Genomic DNA, 20848 nt, shown 5'->3' with positions numbered 1-20848 from the left:
CATAGAGTTCAATGTTGTATGTATTTCTATTTCCTTTCAATGAGTGAAATGGATTATTGGACCATTGATGTTATGTGGGATTCACAAAGTTTTGAAGAGATGGATGCTATAATCAAAGATTAATCTCCCTCTTCGATATAACGTTATTTTTATAAATGAAATCCAATTACCAGACAGAAAAGAAATAATAAGGGAACTGGGAATCCGTTTAATTAATTTTATCACTCGTTAAGCAAAACAGAAAATTTGAATTTGATAATTTTGATTATTCTTAAGCTTATGAATTATTATTTACTAAGTATGCTGAGGTCTTGGTCGGATTCAGAATTTTTGGATGATTTTTTGCTTTGATAGACTTGATAAAGCCCTAAGCTATTTGGGATGTATATATACATAGTATATAGGGTCCATATACTATGTCAAGTAAAAATATGAATTAATGAGTATCTAGACTATCAAATGGAAAAGTATCTGTGTAGATAGTGAAATAATGAATCCTCAATGTAAAATCATTTTTATCTATAACAAACTCTCAAATATAAAGGAGTGTAAAAAAAAACGGTATTTTAAATGGCCCGTTACTAATAACTTTTAATACAGATCTTCCTTTAAACAAAGCAATGGTATTCTCAATTCGTGTCGTTTCAGAGAGTAAAAAATTGAAATGCTTCTCCTTGGCCCTTGAATTTCCACTATCACTACTGATATAAAAATTTTTGCTGCTCATTATTTGAGAAACATGAACTTAAGTTCCCAACTGGTGAAAGATATGTGTAAATTTGAATACATATTCCATGTCTCTTTCCATATCATTCAGATTATCAGATGGTCATCGATATGGACACATAAACCAATGTTTGCAGGGATAAACAAGTCTTTTATCAATTGGTACTTTCCATCAAAGTATTTATCTTCTCCTTGTAGAAACATATTTTGATATGGTTTCTCTTTCCTTATTCCTCTAACCTCCATTTATTAATTTATTTGGAAATCCATTAATCGAACAAATCAGACCATAGCCTACTAGAACTTCTAGTAGGCTATGATCAGACAGAACCAGAGATATATCTCTGGACAGAACTGCCAGTTGAGACCTTCCAATAAATGTCATCAGTAACTATGACGTCACACATAACCATAACCATAGTAAGCCTTGGTTACAGCGCCAAAATTCGCCTTTTGCTTTTTATAGCAGCCACCATTGAACAAATTTCAACGCGAATCCAAAAATCTAAACGCCGCCTAGCGGCCAAATCACTAACCTAGAAAGTGAGTAATAACTTGAGTTTAACTTCTTTGGGTTAGATATTTTCATTACATATTCGGTTACCAGTGAACTATATTCACAAAATTTTTTGCATATCTGACTAGAAAAATAGGTATTAAAATAATTTAGCGAGTATTTATATCAGTGTCATTCAGTTGGGAAACTATTTACCAATTTTCACTATAATTTTAGGTTAGGAGATATCTTTGTTCTAGATGAATTTTCTAGTGTTGGACGATTAAGAAAGGCAATGCGAATTTTCATTTCCATGATTTCAATAGTGCCGAGAAACCTGAGCAGAAGAAAGTATATGAGATTAAATTTCTGACATAACTGAAGTTGTACATGCATTACTGGACTTGCAATCTTCAAGAGATGATACGTTGGGAACATTTTGAATGAAAAGTAGTGATTTGACTTGGAATTTTGCAAGCAGTTGAAAGTGATCAATAATTAAACCGTTCGACAAGAATTTCAAATTTCGTTAATGAAATTACAACTGTAGAATTAATTTTCAGGCAGTCTCGTTGAGTTGGTTGTAATTGCTGGAAAATAATTTCTGTGTTGGCATTTTGAACTGCATAATATGTTTTCATCCAAATAAATTATCTCAAATATTTACATTCATTTATTTCCACAAATTACATAATTCATGTGAGTGTGATGTTAGAATGAAATCTTCTGGATATAAGTTCTTGTAAAATCTTCATCAAACGACACCAACATGTTCAGGAAAGTTCTGGAGGAACCCGAGCACAATCAATAATCCCATAATTATTCACTACCTTTACAAATATCTCTATAATCGAATAAAATCTACGATAACATTGCTTTCACAATAGAGTTTTCACGATGATTACTCATTTTCCGCCATGTTTGTTGACAAGTCGCAGCGCCCTCATCGGTAGTTGGATTCGCCTATTGGGAATTCAAATGTAGATTGCAGCGCCTAGTGGAACGCACCCTATGGGTGCGTTCCACTAGGCGCTCACGCCGTTCACAACGATCACGACCACGACCGCCCGAATTACCGTTCCACTAGTGCCCGGCTTCAAAAGCGTATAGGCTAGTGGAACGGTACGTGAGCGACGGTGAACTCGTTTTTGAAAATTCAAATAGCGAAATGAATGCAGAAATCAGTTTTGTATAATTTGATTCTCTTGAGAAAGATGAAGAACAAAACTCTCGCCAAGTTCTTCTTTGATTTAAGCGGTTTAGCTTTCACAACATTGGTACAGTGGGAATCAGAATTTATTTACAAATCTTGTGTTCTTGTTCGTGAGAAAACAATAGTGTTCAAAAATCTTTGGTAGTGTTGAAGATGGACTCCGATATTCTACAAAATTTACAAGTTGTAGCGGAATTTGATGATAAAATGAATATAATAAATAAATAATAACTTTATTTCAAGGAATCTTCGTACAAAGATCAAATGAAATCGACGATAATTCATCCATTTTAAATTTAGCGCCACGCGTTCACAAACGACCACTTCGACCAACGGGCAGAGATGGGTCGTCATGATCGAAAACGATGACGTCATCGATTCGAAGCGGGCGATCGTGATCTTCTAGTGGAACGGCCTTAGGTCGTCGTGAGCGTTGTGAGCGCCTAGTGGAACGCGCCCATAGTGGTGACAGTTCGAAGTAAAAAGTTAATGCCTTTACGTCATTGTTCTACGTTCCTCGATCTAAACCATAGACCTAATAATACATTTTATTCTATTAGGTCTATGATGTAAACAAACAAATGACAAAAGTGCCTTAACTTTTTATTTACAAAAATAGCCACCAGAGGGCGTCTCGCTTATTTTGAATTCCCAATACAAGACTTCTAAAGCCCGTTTGCAACAGCCGAGAATTCTATGGAGAATTCTGTACAAAATTCTCGCAAGAAAACGGCAGAGATTATTTAGTACGCAACTCAAGAGAGAATTCTACCAAAAGTGCGTATGTAACGGTACATAATTCACGGCGCATGAAATCTCGAGTAAATTTTCCAGAGAATTCTCGGCTGTTGCAAACAGGCACAGATTACAGAGTAGAACAGGCTTTATAGACCATATTAGTGAGGTTAGAATCACTCAATTGGCGGGAGATCCATATTCAAATTTTTTTACATAGGAATCGACTATAAGATGGAATATCGCTAGCTAGAAGTAAATGTTAATATAAAGACATGCAAAATTGGGTGCCGCAATTATTAGAGGTTGTTTCCAAGTACATTTTTCATCACAAAATACTTTTATAAGTCCTAAAATCAAAATTGAACACATTATTATACGGAATATATCCGTATGTCGTAGATCATTTCTGCTATACGTCAATCATGAACCGTAACAAAGAAAATGACATGCTACGCTTGCGCGTTAGAATGATGTCAGCTTCAGAGGTTAGAAACGAAATGAAGCTACGACAAACTTCCATGGATCTTGCTGACCAATTTTATATTGATCCATTATTAAAAAAATATACCATTTTATTACGAAATTTTGTTTTCAACTTGTTAAGAAAGGATCATAGAACACATTCCAACAGAAATAAATGTTAAGAAATTCGCTAAAATATCCAAAAACAGGCGAGAAGTACGCGGCATTTTTAGTCCCATAAGAAATGCATAGGGAATTCAGGGACCAGATCCACGGATGGATCGCGATTCAAATTTCCCGCCTAACCTCACTAATATGGTCTATAGGGAACTCTAACGATTTGTCAAAATCAGCTAAGCGATCGTTGCCGTGGGGCACACAAGGTTTTCCCTCCATTGATTCTCATGCTGTTTTGGTCGAGTATTGCATGTTGTGCCTGTTATTAGAAAAACTATTCTTCCTGGCGTTTGATTAGAGTGTTTGAACTATAACTTCCTCAGAAATCCCTCTTTACAGTGATAATAAAAAGCTTTGTGTGCCCCACGACAACGAACGCTCAGCTGATTTTGACAGATCGTTGATGACATATGTAAACATAACCAAAAAGTTTGTTTACGGGCTTCAAACAAAGAGGAACCTCTTTGCTTCAAGCCCTTGAAGTGCCACAGATTACAGAGTAGACATAAAATAAGTCAAGGGGAAAGCGAGCTGCTCCGGTGCTTCACGCCCCAATCAAAAAGAACGCGTCGGTGCTCGAGCGAGATGCACCGGAGCTGCCCAGGAGCTGCTCAAACGGTCAAAAAGAAAGCGTAAACTACTCTGTAATCTGTGATTATTAGTCAGAGACAAGAGAAAAAACTCTTTCCCTTTCTCTATGTTATTAGTGTTCTGTGACAGCCAACTTCACACCGCTTACTCAGGGCAAAGAGGAACTTCCTCTTTGATATGGGCAAAGAGTAACGAGTTGTTACTCTTTGATATGGGTCTGTTCTGTGGTGCCGCCATAGAGAAAGGGAAAGAGTCTCTGTGTCTCTGTGTGCCGCTTACATATCCGGACCATAAAGTAAGTCAAGATAGAGGGGAAACTCAGCTACAAAGGCTTTGTTTTGGTTCGCACTTTAGGCGGTTCCGAATCGGTTCAAAGTAGTGGAACAGCAATGCTATGGGAAGCCACACACATGCTACGCGCGAGCTTACGCTGAATAAATAAATGTGCGACTGTTTTGAACCGTTCTGGAACCATCCTAAAAGCGAACCAAAACAGGCCTAAAAACTGGACCCCTTATTTAGTTTGTTGAACCACCGCATGGGGTCGCTTCCATCGCTGATTTTACGTTTGTAAACATTTCCATAACCTCGTTCTTTTCGTCTTTGTCTGCAGTGAGAAGTGCATAGTGATTCCTAAGTGTTTTTTCTGATAATTGAATAAGATGTCGGAAAATATAAATATTAAAAGCAATAAATTTTGTGTGCCGAACTGTGGTGATAAGACTAGTAGACGTCATCGGTTTCCTGAAGCAGATAATAAACAACCGGAAATTATCAAACTTTGGATGGAAAAAGTTTGTAATCCCTTGTTGACTACTAAAAGTACTGCACAAATACGAAAATCCTTTTTTGAGTGAAAGTGTGAATTTATTTTTTACATATATATGGGAATTATTGGTTACATGGATATTAGTGCTTTATGATGAAGGGTTTTCCCAAATTGAATTGAATTGAAAAAATCAGCAAAGTACTGATGAAACGTCGACTAAGTTAAAAAAAAATAGTATTTTCCTTCAGTCCTATAACCAATAATTCCCATAGGACATTATAATTATTTCTATTTTATTTTTTACATGTATGCCCATACACTTTGATGTATATATCGACATTAGAATTGTTTCTATTTTATTTTTTTCCTATCAAGTCCATACACTTTGATGTATATATGGACATTAGAATTATTTCTATTTTATTTTGTACTCATAAACCCATACACTTTGATGTATATTATACGGACATTAGAATTATTTCTATTTTATTTTTTACTTATAAACCCATACACTTTGATGTATATTATATGGACATTAGAATTATTTTTATTTTATTCTTTACATATAAGGCCATACACTGTGATGTATATATGATTTATTTATGAAGAAATATAGTTATATCATTGCCTACATATGTGTTTTTTTTTATTCAAGTCATCAAGCTTCTGAGAACATTGGATTTGAAACAACTCGTACTGGAATGGTAATATAGCATCTTGACATGCTATATTAACTCATTCCAGTACGTTGTTTCAATCCCGAACTTCAAAAATCAAATCAAATGATTTTAAATAGTAAGCATTTCAAATTTTCCCGCTCTTTTGTTTCGAATTCCGGCCACCAGAGGGCGCTTTTATTTCCGCGAACCACCGCATGGGGGCGCTGAAACTTGACCCCACTTCTTAGTAGGGGAGTTTCCCTTCTATATCGGTGTGTTCTGTGATCCGGACCACAGCCTGGTCTACATAGAGAAAGGGTCTCTGCTGGTCTATGTCCTCCACCTAAATTCGAATTAAGTTTCCGAAAACTGGCGAAAACGTCTTTTGTTGTTTATGATGGAAATTTCACCGGATATTTTATCTATAAATGGTATTTTGGTGAGCGCAAAGGCAGAATATGGTGATATCTCCAAAATTATATACAAAGGATTAGTTGGTAAATGGCCGTGAAATAAACTTAAAAGGGGCAACCTCAACTCTTAACTATATTTTTTTTAGGAGAGGATGCTATATTATATATTCAAGAGTGCCTCCAGCTATTCCTCAAAAATAAAAATTATTTGGAAAAAGATGTTCCAAAGTTCGAATTTCGGAATTATTTTGAAGAGCTCTCATTACTCTTCTTAGTTAACTGCGAATTTAGAAAACCGTTAGAAATCCAGGAATATGAACATCTCACTAGCAACGTTCCAAAACTTTCAAAATATTTGATTGCTAAAGTTATTGTGGATACCAATTTGGTTGAATTTTTCTGCACTGCTGTTCAAAAGCTACCTCTAGAATACTCTTGTGAAATTTTTGCAGAATTTCCGCCAATAATGGATAAAGAGGAACCCAATCGATTAATAAAAGATACTTATTGCATCTTGTCTACCATAGGTAACATATCTTCTAAAAATAAGGAGTTGAAAGTAAGTTGGAAAACATAAACATCATAAAATTACAAGTTGGTGTTTCAGTATTCGGATGATATGGATAGACTACTGAGGAATGTGCCTGATTTTTTGTTCTACATGACGAGAGTACCAAAATATGGAGTTTTGAAAAATAACACATTATATAAAAGAGCAGGACTTGTATTGGAAAAATTTTTCAGTTTGCTGTTTTTATGTCATAAAAATGAAATAATGGATGGGATATTCATTGATAAATTAATTGAATCAACAACTGCCATTGTTAGGGCTGTAACATTGGATATGTTCTTATACTGGGCAGAGGTGAGTAAATTTTCATACATACAAAATCACATGACAACTCAGAATAATATTCCATCAAAGTGAATAAAACAGAATTAGTATTAAAAATTTTTCTTCTCAACATATTAAATTCAACAGATAACGAATTGTTTAAGATGCCCTCAAATCCATATTTAGGAACTCCTGGATATAGTATACTGCTTCATTGACTAGTGTTTCCTGAATAGGGCTGCAAATCTTCTCTCATTTTCTTTTTTGAATCGGCCTGGTAAATGATTATAAGTACATGTAACATATTTCTCCAATTATCCACTCAAGTTATTAATAAGATTTTGATGTGGCTACACGTGTTTCAAATCGCTCAGATAAATAAGCGTTTTTCTTCAAGTTTCTATTTGTCCACCGGGGTGATTTTTGGATATTACTGAGACTCTTTGACCCAGTCTGTTTTTTGATTGATATCCTTCACTGTGACACACTGTCGACTTGATTTCAAATTGGTTCAATTTTACGTTGAACTATATTTTCTTCTTCGTGAATCATACATCGCCAGCTGTTCTTATCAAGTGGAGATAATGAGTTCAAGTTGTAACGGATGCAAGAAATATCTTGATGATGAGTCATCTGTTTGTTGCGATTCCTGTAGTTCTGCTTTTCACAGCAGGTGTTTACCTTTGGGTGGCAGTGAACTCAGGGTCATGGAGTCGAGGAAGCAGAGATTACTGTTTTTTTTTTGTGGTGACTGCAAAAATGCATTTACGATAGTGCCCTACATTCTACATTGTTATGAAGAACTGGAGGAGGAGGTCACAACCCTTAAGAATAGGGTGGAAGAGCTTGAGAATGGTGGGGTCAGGCTGCAGGAGGATATAATCTCTGAGATCACTGAGAGAGATAGAAGAGCATCCAATTTAATGATATATAATATGAAGGAATGTGACCGGTGTGAATACAGCGGCCAAAGATAGCAGACCAAATCTCCGGAAACACCCGAACGCTGCCGCCAGTGGCGTACAGACTGATTCAGTTCGCATCATAAGAATTGGATGTATAATGGGAGACATGGTTCAATTATCAGTATATTGAGGACTTCAAATCTTCAATCGTTGTTTTTTCAGATTAAATCGGATATTGAGCGTTCGAATCGGATAGGTTCATTGAAATTTCTACCCTCCAATTACAAAATCCTATTTCATATGAAAACGTGAATCCTGCGTCATAAAATTCACAGGGTATATTCTTTAGGGCGCTAACATCAAATATTGATAGAAAAAATTGACTTCGGATGGGGCTCTGGGGTTGAAATTTCAACCCTTAACATTGAAAATTCGTATTTCATGAGAAAGCGTGAATCCTGCATCATAAAATTCACAGGATATATTCTTTAGGCCGCTAACATCAAATATTGATAGAAAAAATTGACTTCGGATGGGGCTCCGGGGTTGAAATTTCAACCCTTAACATTGAAAATTCGTATTTCATGAGAAAGCGTGAATCCTGCATCATAAAATTCACAGGATATATTCTTTAGGGCGCTAACATCAAATATTGATAGAAAAAATTGACTTCGGATGGGGCTCTGGGGTTGAAATTTCAACCCTTAACATTGAAAATTCGTATTTCATGAGAAAAAGTGAATCCTGCATCATAAAATTCACAGGGTATATTCTTTAGGGCGAAAACATCAAATATTGATAGAAAAAATTGACTTCGGATGGGGCTCTGGGGTTGAAATTTCAACCCTTAACATTGAAAATTCGTATTTCATGAGAAAAAGTGAATCCTGCATCATAAAATTCACAGGATATATTCTTTAGGCCGCTAACATCAAATATTGATAGAAAAAATTGACTTCGGATGGGGCTCTGGGGTTGAAATTTCAACCCTTAACATTGAAAATTCGTATTTCATGAGAAAAAGTGAATCCTGCATCATAAAATTCACAGGATATATTCTTTAGGCCGCTAACATCAAATATTGATAGAAAAAATTGACTTCGGATGGGGCTCTGGGGTTGAAATTTCAACCCTTAACATTGAAAATTCGTATTTCATGAGAAAAAGTGAATCCTGCATCATAAAATTCACAGGGTATATTCTTTAGGCCGCTAACATCAAATATTGATAGAAAAAATTTGACTTCGGATGGGGCTCTGGGGTTGAAATTTCAACCCTGAACATTGAAAATTCGTATTTCAAGAGAAAAAGTGAATCCTGCATCATAAAATTCACAGGGTATATTCTTTAGGGCGAAAACATCAAATATTGATTAAAAAATTTGACTTCGGATGGGGCTCCGGGGTTGAAATTTCAACCCTTAACATTGAAAATTCGTATTTCATGAGAAAAAGTGAATCCTGCATCATAAAATTCACAGGATATATTCTTTAGGCCGCTAACATCAAATATTGATAGAAAAAATTGACTTCGAATGGGGCTCTGGGGTTGAAATTTCAACCCTTAACATTGAAAATTCGTATTTCATGAGAAAAAGTGAATCCTGCATCATAAAATTCACAGGGTATATTCTTTAGGGCGAAAACATCAAATATTGATTAAAAAATTTGACTTCGGATGGGGCTCTGGGGTTGAAATTTCAACCCTTAACATTGAAAATTCGTATTTCATGAGAAAAAGTGAATCCTGCATCATAAAATTCACAGGGTATATTCTTTAGGGCGCTAACATCAAATATTGATAGAAAAAATTGACTTCGGATGGGGCTCCGGGGTTGAAATTTCAACCCTTAACATTGAAAATTCGTATTTCATGAGAAAAAGTGAATCCTGCATCATAAAATTCACAGGGTATATTCTTTAGGGCGCTAACATCAAATATTGATAGAAAAAATTGACTTCGGATGGGGCTCTGGGGTTGAAATTTCAACCCTTAACATTGAAAATTCGTATTTCATGAGAAAAAGTGAATCCTGCATCATAAAATTCACAGGATATATTCTTTAGGGCGCTAACATCAAATATTGATTAAAAAATTTGACTTCGGATGGGGCTCTGGGGTTGAAATTTCAACCCTTAACATTGAAAATTCGTATTTAATAAGAAAAAGTGAATCCTGCATCATAAAATTCACAGGGTATATTCTTTAGGGCGAAAACATCAAATATTGATAGAAAAAATTGACTTCGGATGGGGCTCTGGGGTTGAAATTTCAACCCTTAACATTGAAAATTCGTATTTCATGAGAAAAAGTGAATCCTGCATCATAAAATTCACAGGATATATTCTTTAGGCCGCTAACATCAAATATTGATAGAAAAAATTGACTTCGGATGGGGCTCTGGGGTTGAAATTTCAACCCTTAACATTGAAAATTCGTATTTCATGAGAAAAAGTGAATCCTGCATAATAAAATTCACAGGATATATTCTTTAGGGCGCTAACATCAAATATTGATAGAAAAAATTGACTTCGGATGGGGCTCTGGGGTTGAAATTTCAACCCTTAACATTGAAAATTCGTATTTCATGAGAAAGCGTGAATCCTGCATCATAAAATTCACAGGATATATTCTTTAGGGCGCTAACATCAAATATTGATAGAAAAAATTGACTTCGGATGGGGCTCTGGGGTTGAAATTTCAACCCTTAACATTGAAAATTCGTATTTCATGAGAAAAAGTGAATCCTGCATCATAAAATTCACAGGATATATTCTTTAGGGCGCTAACATCAAATATTGATAGAAAAAATTGACTTCGGATGGGGCTCTGGGGTTGAAATTTCAACCCTTAACATTGAAAATTCGTATTTCATGAGAAAGCGTGAATCCTGCATCATAAAATTCACAGGATATATTCTTTAGGGCGCTAACATCAAATATTGATAGAAAAAATTGACTTCGGATGGGGCTCTGGTGTTGAAATTTCAACCCTTAACATTGAAAATTCGTATTTCATGAGAAAAAGTGAATCCTGCATCATAAAATTCACAGGATATATTCTTTAGGGCGCTAACATCAAATATTGATTAAAAAATTTGACTTCGGATGGGGCTCTGGGGTTGAAATTTCAACCCTTAACATTGAAAATTCGTATTTCATGAGAAAAAGTGAATCCTGCATCATAAAATTCACAGGGTATATTCTTTAGGGCGAAAACATCAAATATTGATAGAAAAAATTGACTTCGGATGGGGCTCTGGGGTTGAAATTTCAACCCTTAACATTGAAAATTCGTATTTCATGAGAAAAAGTGAATCCTGCATCATAAAATTCACAGGATATATTCTTTAGGCCGCTAACATCAAATATTGATAGAAAAAATTGACTTCGGATGGGGCTCTGGGGTTGAAATTTCAACCCTTAACATTGAAAATTCGTATTTTATGAGAAAGCGTGAATCCTGCATCATAAAATTCACAGGATATATTCTTTAGGGCGCTAACATCAAATATTGATAGAAAAAATTGACTTCGGATGGGGCTCTGGGGTTGAAATTTCAACCCTTAACATTGAAAATTCGTATTTCATGAGAAAAAGTGAATCCTGCATCATAAAATTCACAGGATATATTCTTTAGGGCGCTAACATCAAATATTGATTAAAAAATTTGACTTCGGATGGGGCTCTGGGGTTGAAATTTCAACCCTTAACATTGAAAATTCGTATTTCATGAGAAAAAGTGAATCCTGCATCATAAAATTCACAGGGTATATTCTTTAGGGCGAAAACATCAAATATTGATAGAAAAAATTGACTTCGGATGGGGCTCTGGGGTTGAAATTTCAACCCTCAACATTGAAAATTCGTATTTCATGAGAAAAAGTGAATCCTGCATCATAAAATTCACAGGATATATTCTTTAGGCCGCTAACATCAAATATTGATAGAAAAAATTGACTTCGGATGGGGCTCTGGGGTTGAAATTTCAACCCTTAACATTGAAAATTCGTATTTCATGAGAAAAAGTGAATCCTGCATCATAAAATTCACAGGATATATTCTTTAGGGCGCTAACATCAAATATTGATAGAAAAAATTGACTTCGGATGGGGCTCTGGGGTTGAAATTTCAACCCTTAACATTGAAAATTCGTATTTCATGAGAAAAAGTGAATCCTGCATCATAAAATTCACAGGATATATTCTTTAGGGCGCTAACATCAAATATTGATAGAAAAAATTGACTTCGGATGGGGCTCTGGGGTTGAAATTTCAACCCTTAACATTGAAAATTCGTATTTCATGAGAAAAAGTGAATCCTGCATCATAAAATTCACAGAATATATTCTTTAGGGCGCTAACATCAAATATTGATTAAAAAATTTGACTTCGGATGGGGCTCTGGGGTTGAAATTTCAACCCTTAACATTGAAAATTCGTATTTCATGAGAAAAAGTGAATCCTGCATCATAAAATTCACAGGGTATATTCTTTAGGGCGAAAACATCAAATATTGATTAAAAAATTTGACTTCGGATTGGGCTCTGGGGTGGAAATTTCAACCCTTAACATTGAAAATTCGTATTTCATGAGAAAAAGTGAATCCTGCATCATAAAATTCACAGGGTATATTCTTTAGGGCGAAAACATCAAATATTGATTAAAAAATTTGACTTCGGATGGGGCTCTGGGGTTGAAATTTCAACCCTGAACATTGAAAATTCGTATTTCAAGAGAAAAAGTGAATCCTGCATCATAAAATTCACAGGGTATATTCTTTAGGGCGAAAACATCAAATATTGATTAAAAAATTTGACTTCGGATGGGGCTCCGGGGTTGAAATTTCAACCCTTAACATTGAAAATTCGTATTTCATGAGAAAAAGTGAATCCTGCATCATAAAATTCACAGGATATATTCTTTAGGCCGCTAACATCAAATATTGATAGAAAAAATTGACTTCGGATGGGGCTCTGGGGTTGAAATTTCAACCCTTAACATTGAAAATTCGTATTTCATGAGAAAAAGTGAATCCTGCATCATAAAATTCACAGGGTATATTCTTTAGGGCGAAAACATCAAATATTGATTAAAAAATTTGACTTCGGATGGGGCTCAGGGGTTGAAATTTCAACCCTTAACATTGAAAATTCGTATTTCATGAGAAAACGGGGTTGAAATTTCAACCCCAGAGCCCCATCCGAAGTCAATTTTTTCTATCAATATTTGATGTTAGCGCCCTAAAGAATATATCCTGTGAATTTTATGATGCAGGATTCACGCTTTCTCATGAAATACGAATTTTCAATGTTAAGGGTTGAAATTTCAACCCCGGAGCCCCATCCGAAGTCGAATTTTTTAATCAATATTTGATGTTAGCGCCCTAAAGAATATATCCTGTGAATTTTATGATGCAGGATTCACTTTTTCTCATGAAATACGAATTTTCAATGTTAAGGGTTGAAATTTCAACCCCAGAGCCCCATCCGAAGTCAATTTTTTCTATCAATATTTGATGTTAGCGCCCTAAAGAATATACCCTGTGAATTTTATGATGCAGGATTCACTTTTTCTCATGAAATACGAATTTTCAATGTTAAGGGTTGAAATTTCAACCCCGGAGCCCCATCCGAAGTCAAATTTTTCAATCAATATTTGATGTTAGCGCCCTAAAGAATATACCCTGTGAATTTTATGATGCAGGATTCACTTTTTCTCATGAAATACGAATTTTCAATGTTAAGGGTTGAAATTTCAACCCCGGAGCCCCATCCGAAGTCAAATTTTTCAATCAATATTTGATGTTTTCGCCCTAAAGAATATATCCTGTGAATTTTATGATGCAGGATTTACTTTTTCTCATGAAATACGAATTTTCAATGTTAAGGGTTGAAATTTCAACCCCGGAGCCCCATCCGAAGTCAAATTTTTTAATCAATATTTGATGTTTTCGCCCTAAAGAATATACCCTGTGAATTTTATGATGCAGGATACACTTTTTCTCATGAAATACGAATTTTCAATGTTAAGGGTTGAAATTTCAACCCCAGAGCCCCATCCGAAGTCAAATTTTTTAATCAATATTTGATGTTAGCGCCCTAAAGAATATATCCTGTGAATTTTATGATGCAGGATTCACTTTTTCTCATGAAATACGAATTTTCAATGTTAAGGGTTGAAATTTCAACCCCAGAGCCCCATCCGAAGTCAATTTTTTCTATCAATATTTGATGTTAGCGCCCTAAAGAATATATCCTGTGAATTTTATGATGCAGGATTCACGCTTTCTCATAAAATACGAATTTTCAATGTTAAGGGTTGAAATTTCAACCCCAGAGCCCCATCCGAAGTCAATTTTTTCTATCAATATTTGATGTTAGCGGCCTAAAGAATATATCCTGTGAATTTTATGATGCAGGATTCACTTTTTCTCATGAAATACGAATTTTCAATGTTAAGGGTTGAAATTTCAACCCCAGAGCCCCATCCGAAGTCAATTTTTTCTATCAATATTTGATGTTTTCGCCCTAAAGAATATACCCTGTGAATTTTATGATGCAGGATTCACTTTTTCTCATGAAATACGAATTTTCAATGTTAAGGGTTGAAATTTCAACCCCAGAGCCCCATCCGAAGTCAAATTTTTTAATCAATATTTGATGTTTTCGCCCTAAAGAATATACCCTGTGAATTTTATGATGCAGGATACACTTTTTCTCATGAAATACGAATTTTCAATGTTAAGGGTTGAAATTTCAACCCCAGAGCCCCATCCGAAGTCAAATTTTTTAATCAATATTTGATGTTAGCGCCCTAAAGAATATATCCTGTGAATTTTATGATGCAGGATTCACTTTTTCTCATGAAATACGAATTTTCAATGTTAAGGGTTGAAATTTCAACCCCAGAGCCCCATCCGAAGTCAATTTTTTCTATCAATATTTGATGTTTTCGCCCTAAAGAATATACCCTGTGAATTTTATGATGCAGGATTCACTTTTTCTCATGAAATACGAATTTTCAATGTTAAGGGTTGAAATTTCAACCCCGGAGCCCCATCCGAAGTCAATTTTTTCTATCAATATTTGATGTTAGCGCCCTAAAGAATATACCCTGTGAATTTTATGATGCAGGATTCACTTTTTCTCATGAAATACGAATTTTCAATGTTAAGGGTTGAAATTTCAACCCCAGAGCCCCATCCGAAGTCAATTTTTTCTATCAATATTTGATGTTTTCGCCCTAAAGAATATACCCTGTGAATTTTATGATGCAGGATTCACTTTTTCTCATGAAATACGAATTTTCAATGTTAAGGGTTGAAATTTCAACCCCAGAGCCCCATCCGAAGTCAAATTTTTCAATCAATATTTGATGTTAGCGCCCTAAAGAATATATCCTGTGAATTTTATGATGCAGGATTCACTTTTTCTCATGAAATACGAATTTTCAATGTTAAGGGTTGAAATTTCAACCCCAGAGCCCCATCCGAAGTCAATTTTTTCTATCAATATTTGATGTTAGCGCCCTAAAGAATATATCCTGTGAGTTTTATGATGCAGGATTCACTTTTTCTCATGAAATACGAATTTTCAATGTTAAGGGTTGAAATTTCAACCCCAGAGCCCCATCCGAAGTCAATTTTTTCTATCAATATTTGATGTTAGCGCCCTAAAGAATATACCCTGTGAGTTTTATGACGCAGGATTCACGTTTTCATATGAAATAGGATTTTGTAATTGGAGGGTAGAAATTTCAATGAACCTATCCGATTCGAACGCTCAATATCCGATTTAATCTGAAAAAACAACGATTGAAGATTTGAAGTCCTCAATATACTGATAATTGAACCATGTCTCCCATTATACATCCAATTCTCATGATGCGAACTGAATCAGTCTGTACGCCACTGGCGTCAGCGTTCGGGTGTTTCCGGAGATTTGGTCTGCTATCTTTGGCCGCTGTATTCACACCGGTAGGAATGTGACTCTTCGGAGGCTGTTGATCGTCGCAGGCAGGATTGCTCTAATGTTCCGGCTATGCTGGAGGAACTCAACCTGATGGAGAATACTTGTGATGGTGAGAATTTAATTGTTGATTTATTTCGCCTGGGCAGGAGAAGGGACGGGAAGTCTCGACCTCTCAAGGTGATCATGACGGACGCTTTGGTTTGCAGAGATGTGCTACGGAAGAAGTCTGCTCTCAGCAGGTCGGTCCAGTTTAAAAACATAAGAGTCGATGGCGACTATACGGAGTCCCAGCGAAATCATCTGGATAATCTCAGGTTGGACCTTGATAGGCGTGAAGCTGCTGGTGAGAAAGTTACCATTAGATATGTTCATGGTATTCCTAAGATAGTACCACTGAAGAAACTGAAAAACTCCCAGCACCCCATTTGAAGATCTATTATCACAATGTTGGCGGCTTGTGTACTTGACTGGCTGACTTCAGGATTGCTGCTTCGTTTTCGGATTATGACATTATTGTCATTTTTGAATCATTGCTTAACGATTCATTTTTTGATGGTCCTGGCTACCAAGTGTTCCGTAAGGACAGATGTATTTCTACCAGCTCAAAATCTAGAGGAGGAGGTGTACTTATCTCAGTGTGGGATTATTTTTTGAGTACCTGCCTTGTTGTTAATAATAGTGATATCATTGAACATTTATCTGTTACAAAAAGAACTAACTAACTCACATTATTGGAACGACAATTCCTTCGGAATTGTTGTTGTGAAGATTTTTAGGTCCGTATCTGCATTGATGATGCGCTTGCTTTGCAACATGCCCTTAACTTATTTTTTATATGGTGTGAACTTAATAGACTGTTGATAAATACTGAAAAGTGCTGAAACAAGCGCAAGTTGTTAAACTCTGAGTATCGTAACATTGTACCGAGTGACGACAAAACTCCATCTCAAATTGAAGAACTCAAGAAACTTCGCGACGAACTACAGACTAGAGAGTCCGAACGAGAGACCAACTTAACTATAAAGTACATCAGAGGAATACCAGGCATTACTGATATAACCGCTAAGAGGCAGCCGAAAAACTAAATAACGTTTTGAATGAGTGGAGTGTTCTTTACACAAATACACAGTCTGCTCCAAGCTTGACGAACTTTTAACGTTCATTGAATTGAATAAACCCTCACTCATTCTTATATCTGAATCATGGCTAAAGCCTGACATACCGGACTCATTGACACAAATACGGAACTACTCATTATACAGGGTCTTTCACGAGGAACCTCACCCATATTTATACTGGAAACTACTGAACGTATTTTCATGAAATTCAGCACTTATAAGTATTTCACGATGCTGATGAAATCTAAAATATTTTCAAGGCATGAGCACCTCCGGTTTTTCCGGAAATGACGTCAACTTCCGTTTTTCGAATTAGAACACCATTTTTTTATTGCAGAAATAGATTCCTTAGGAAATTTCAAGTTATTTTGATGTAACATTTTTCAGTTTTGGTTGGAAAATTCTCTCTGAGCGGGAAAATTCGAAAAAAAAAAATCGAAAATAGAGCTCCGCTGAAACAAGAATAACTTCGAGGTTTTTGGATGGAAAATTTTCATTTTTGGGATTTTTCAAGATGTAAGATTGATGTATCCACTTTAAAAATCGAAATCGCGATTCATGATACAGGGGGTGAAAAAATCGCTTTCAAAGTTAGGGATGACAAAATCGTGAAAAATCAATTTTTTCAAATTAGAACCCCTTTTTTTCATGGCAGATATTGAATCTACGTTGAAAAATAATGTGAGTGTATGCATCACTCCCTTGCCCTAAAGTGGATATTTTCTGAGTTATTCACAAAAAACTGTTTTTCGTCTTGAATTTTCAGCTATTTCTTTTCCCTTCACGCCAAAAAGATGAAGTTTTTAGGAACTGTTACTTAAACCATGTTTTAGATTTTACTACCCTAATATGCAAGAGAAAAAAGTTACAGGTTGTTCCTAAATAGATGGCGAATTTTGATTCGAATTTGTATCGGAAACCTCTTTATTTCAACTAATCGGCCATCGGTTTTCTCTCCAGTGATAAATAAATAATTCCTTATTTCCTAATTTCATCTTTTTGGCGTGAAGGGAAAAGAAATAGCTGAAAATTCAAGACGAAAAACAGTTTCTTGTGAATAACCCAGAAAATATCCATTTTAGGGCAAGGGTGTGATGCATACACACATTATTTTTTAACGTAGATTCAATATCTGCCATAAAAAAATGGGGTTCTAATTTGAAAAAATTGATTTTTCACGATTTTGTCATCCCTAACTTTGAAAGCGATTTTTTCACCCCCTGTATCATGAATCGCGATTTCGATTTTTAAAGTGGATACATCAATCTTACATCTTGAAAAATGAAAATTTTCCATCCAAAAACCTCGAAGTTATTCTTGTTTCAGCGGAACTCTATTTTCGTTTTTTTTTTCGAATTTTCCCGCTCAGAGAGAATTTTCCAACCAAAACTGAAAAATGTTACATCAAAATAACTTGAAATTTTCTAAGGAATCTATTTCTGCAATAAAAAAATGGTGTTCTAATTTGAAAAACGGAAGTTGACGTCATTTCCGGAAAAACCGGAGGTGCTCATGCCTTGAAAATATTTTAGATTTCATCAGCATCGTGAAATATTTATAAGTGCTGAATTTCATGAAAATACGTTCAGTAGTTTCCCGTATAAATATGGGTGAGGTTCCTCGTGAAAGACCCTGTATAGAAGCGACAGCACAACTACTATAGGCTATGGTGGCGTATCTATATACATTGATCAAGATATTGTCAGATCGTCCACTATTACTACAACAGTTTTCAATACCCCAGGAATAGATAATTTGTTTGTTCATGTGGTTTACAAAGGTTGTCCAGTTAGTATAGGATGTATTTATGACATGTCAAAGAACAAAGAAAATGTTTTTGTTGCGGGCGATTTCAATTTTCTGGAGATCAGTTGGTCTTTGACAGCGCAGTCAACACGGAGTAGCACCTCATCTTCCATATTCGCTGAGATGGTTCGAACTTCTAATTTTTCTCAGCTGGTTACTAGACCAACAAGATTCAGACATAATCAGGTACCATCACTTCTCGACTTAGTTCTTGTCAACGATCGCTCTCTCGTTTCAGATGTTGAGTATATGCCTCCATTTGGCAAATCAGATCATGTGGCTAGCGTATCAAAACTTCAGTTCTACACGCATATTAGGCCAGAAGCAGTTATCAAAAGAAGGGTCAGGATTGTGAAATATGAAAATGTTGACGAAGAACTGGTGAACATCCAATGGAAGGAACGTTTTTCGGGTTTGGACGTTGATGAAATGTGGTTGAACTTTAGAGGTATTCTGAATCGTGTTCTGACTGCCAACACCCAGTAAAAGGAAGTGAAATCAGTCTTGGCCAAACCATGGATAGACGACAAGCTTCTTAGAATGGTTAGTCAGAAGAGAACCCTGTGGCAAAGATATATTAGAAATGGATCGACGGAGAATCACAGTACCACCGCGATAACTCCAATATGCTTTCGGCATCTATTCAGAAAGCCAAGAAGCGATATGAATCAGACATTTCCAAGTTAAAAAATAAGAAAAAATTCTTTAAATATGTGAGGTCGCTTCTGAACACCAAGGTGGCTATCCCGAAAATTAGAAACTCGCAAGGTTTGATATCCAATTTTGAAACCGAAACCGCAGAAATTATGGCTGAGAACTTCTCGCGTTTTTATACGGTTGAACCCTCTGGTCCTATACCGGCCATAGATGTCAGTCGGAATAATGAAGAGATAAACCATGTCTTGTTTGGTGAGGAAGCTGTCTTGGAACACATTGATATCCTCAATTTCACATCAGTATCAGGCATGGGTGGTATAACAGCTAATCTATTAAAAAAATGTTCTCGATCGCTCTGTCGTCCGCTCTCCATAATGTTCACGAAGTCTTTCATGGCTCACAAGATTCCGAACGATTGGCTTAAGGCTTCGGTTACAGCGATCTTCAAGAGTGGCGATAAGTTATCACCTGAAAATTACCGTCCAATCAGTCTGACTTCGATTGTATGTAAACTATGTGAGAAAATCATTGGGAGTCAGTTGATTCAATTTCTTCTTGAACATGAAGTTATCCCACCGAACCAACATGGATTTGTACCGGGAAGATCTGGCAACACAAACTTATTGCAGTGCGTGTACGATTGGACGAGGTCAATAGACCGTGGTGACCCAATAGATATAATCTATTTGGATTTTGCCAAATCTTTCGACAAGGTACCTCTTCGACGTCTATTGGCAAAACTTGAACATTTTGGGGTGAGGGGGAATCTTCTATTGTGGATTGAAGCTTTCTTGAGTGATAGACAATATAGCGTGAGAGTATCAGATAGCCAATCAAGTTTTCATCCTGTTCAAAGTGGAGTGCCGCAGGGTTCGGTTCTTGGCCCTATCTTGTTTCTTATTTATACTGCGGATATTCCTAGAATGCTGAAGGCTACTTGCTCACAATATGCTGATGACACAAAAATTTATGACAACCCGATAGGAAGATCAAATGTAATACAGGAAGATCTAAACAGAATAACTGATTGGTGCAGGGACTGGATCATACCCATCAATTTGAAGAAATGTGTCGTGATGCATAGGGGAAAAATTATCCCAGGTGTATGTTTTAGAGACTTTTTCGAGTCATGAGGACCTGGGCGTTGTTGTGAGTGACGACTTCAGTTGGTCAGAACACGTTATGCACATAACAAAAAAGTGCAGACGGATGATTTACCTTATGAGGAGGGCTTTCAGTGGATGTGATGTGGACGTTTGATGTAGATTGTACACCACTTATGTGAGGCCACTTCTCGAATTTTCTGGACCAG

The 20848-nt window shown here is 36.0% G+C and overlaps 1 protein-coding gene and 1 long non-coding RNA gene across 5 annotated transcripts in view; both read left to right on the top strand.

Moving 5' to 3' along the window:
* The first annotated feature begins 1220 nt into the window (after positions 1-1220).
* Positions 1221-1886, top strand: LOC123308147. The gene is made up of 2 exons (XR_006537062.1): positions 1221-1269; positions 1460-1886. It is a non-coding gene; the product is annotated as an uncharacterized LOC123308147 (long non-coding RNA).
* A 4273-nt stretch (positions 1887-6159) lies between these two features.
* The window catches only part of LOC123307882, a 98606-nt gene continuing 83917 nt past the window's right edge, over positions 6160-20848 (top strand). For all 4 annotated transcript variants that reach the window (XM_044890366.1, XM_044890359.1, XM_044890384.1 and 1 more), the window contains exons 1-3: positions 6160-6328; positions 6391-6803; positions 6852-7109. In XM_044890366.1, the coding sequence (XP_044746301.1) occupies positions 6226-6328; positions 6391-6803; positions 6852-7109 (774 nt within the window). In that variant the 5' untranslated portion in view covers positions 6160-6225. The remainder of the gene's footprint in view (positions 6329-6390; positions 6804-6851; positions 7110-20848) is intronic.

The sequence above is a fragment of the Coccinella septempunctata genome, chromosome 1, assembly GCF_907165205.1.
Source record: "Coccinella septempunctata chromosome 1, icCocSept1.1, whole genome shotgun sequence".
In the NCBI taxonomy this organism is placed as follows: domain Eukaryota; kingdom Metazoa; phylum Arthropoda; class Insecta; order Coleoptera; family Coccinellidae; genus Coccinella; species Coccinella septempunctata.
This window is presented reverse-complemented; position numbering and strand designations above follow the sequence as displayed.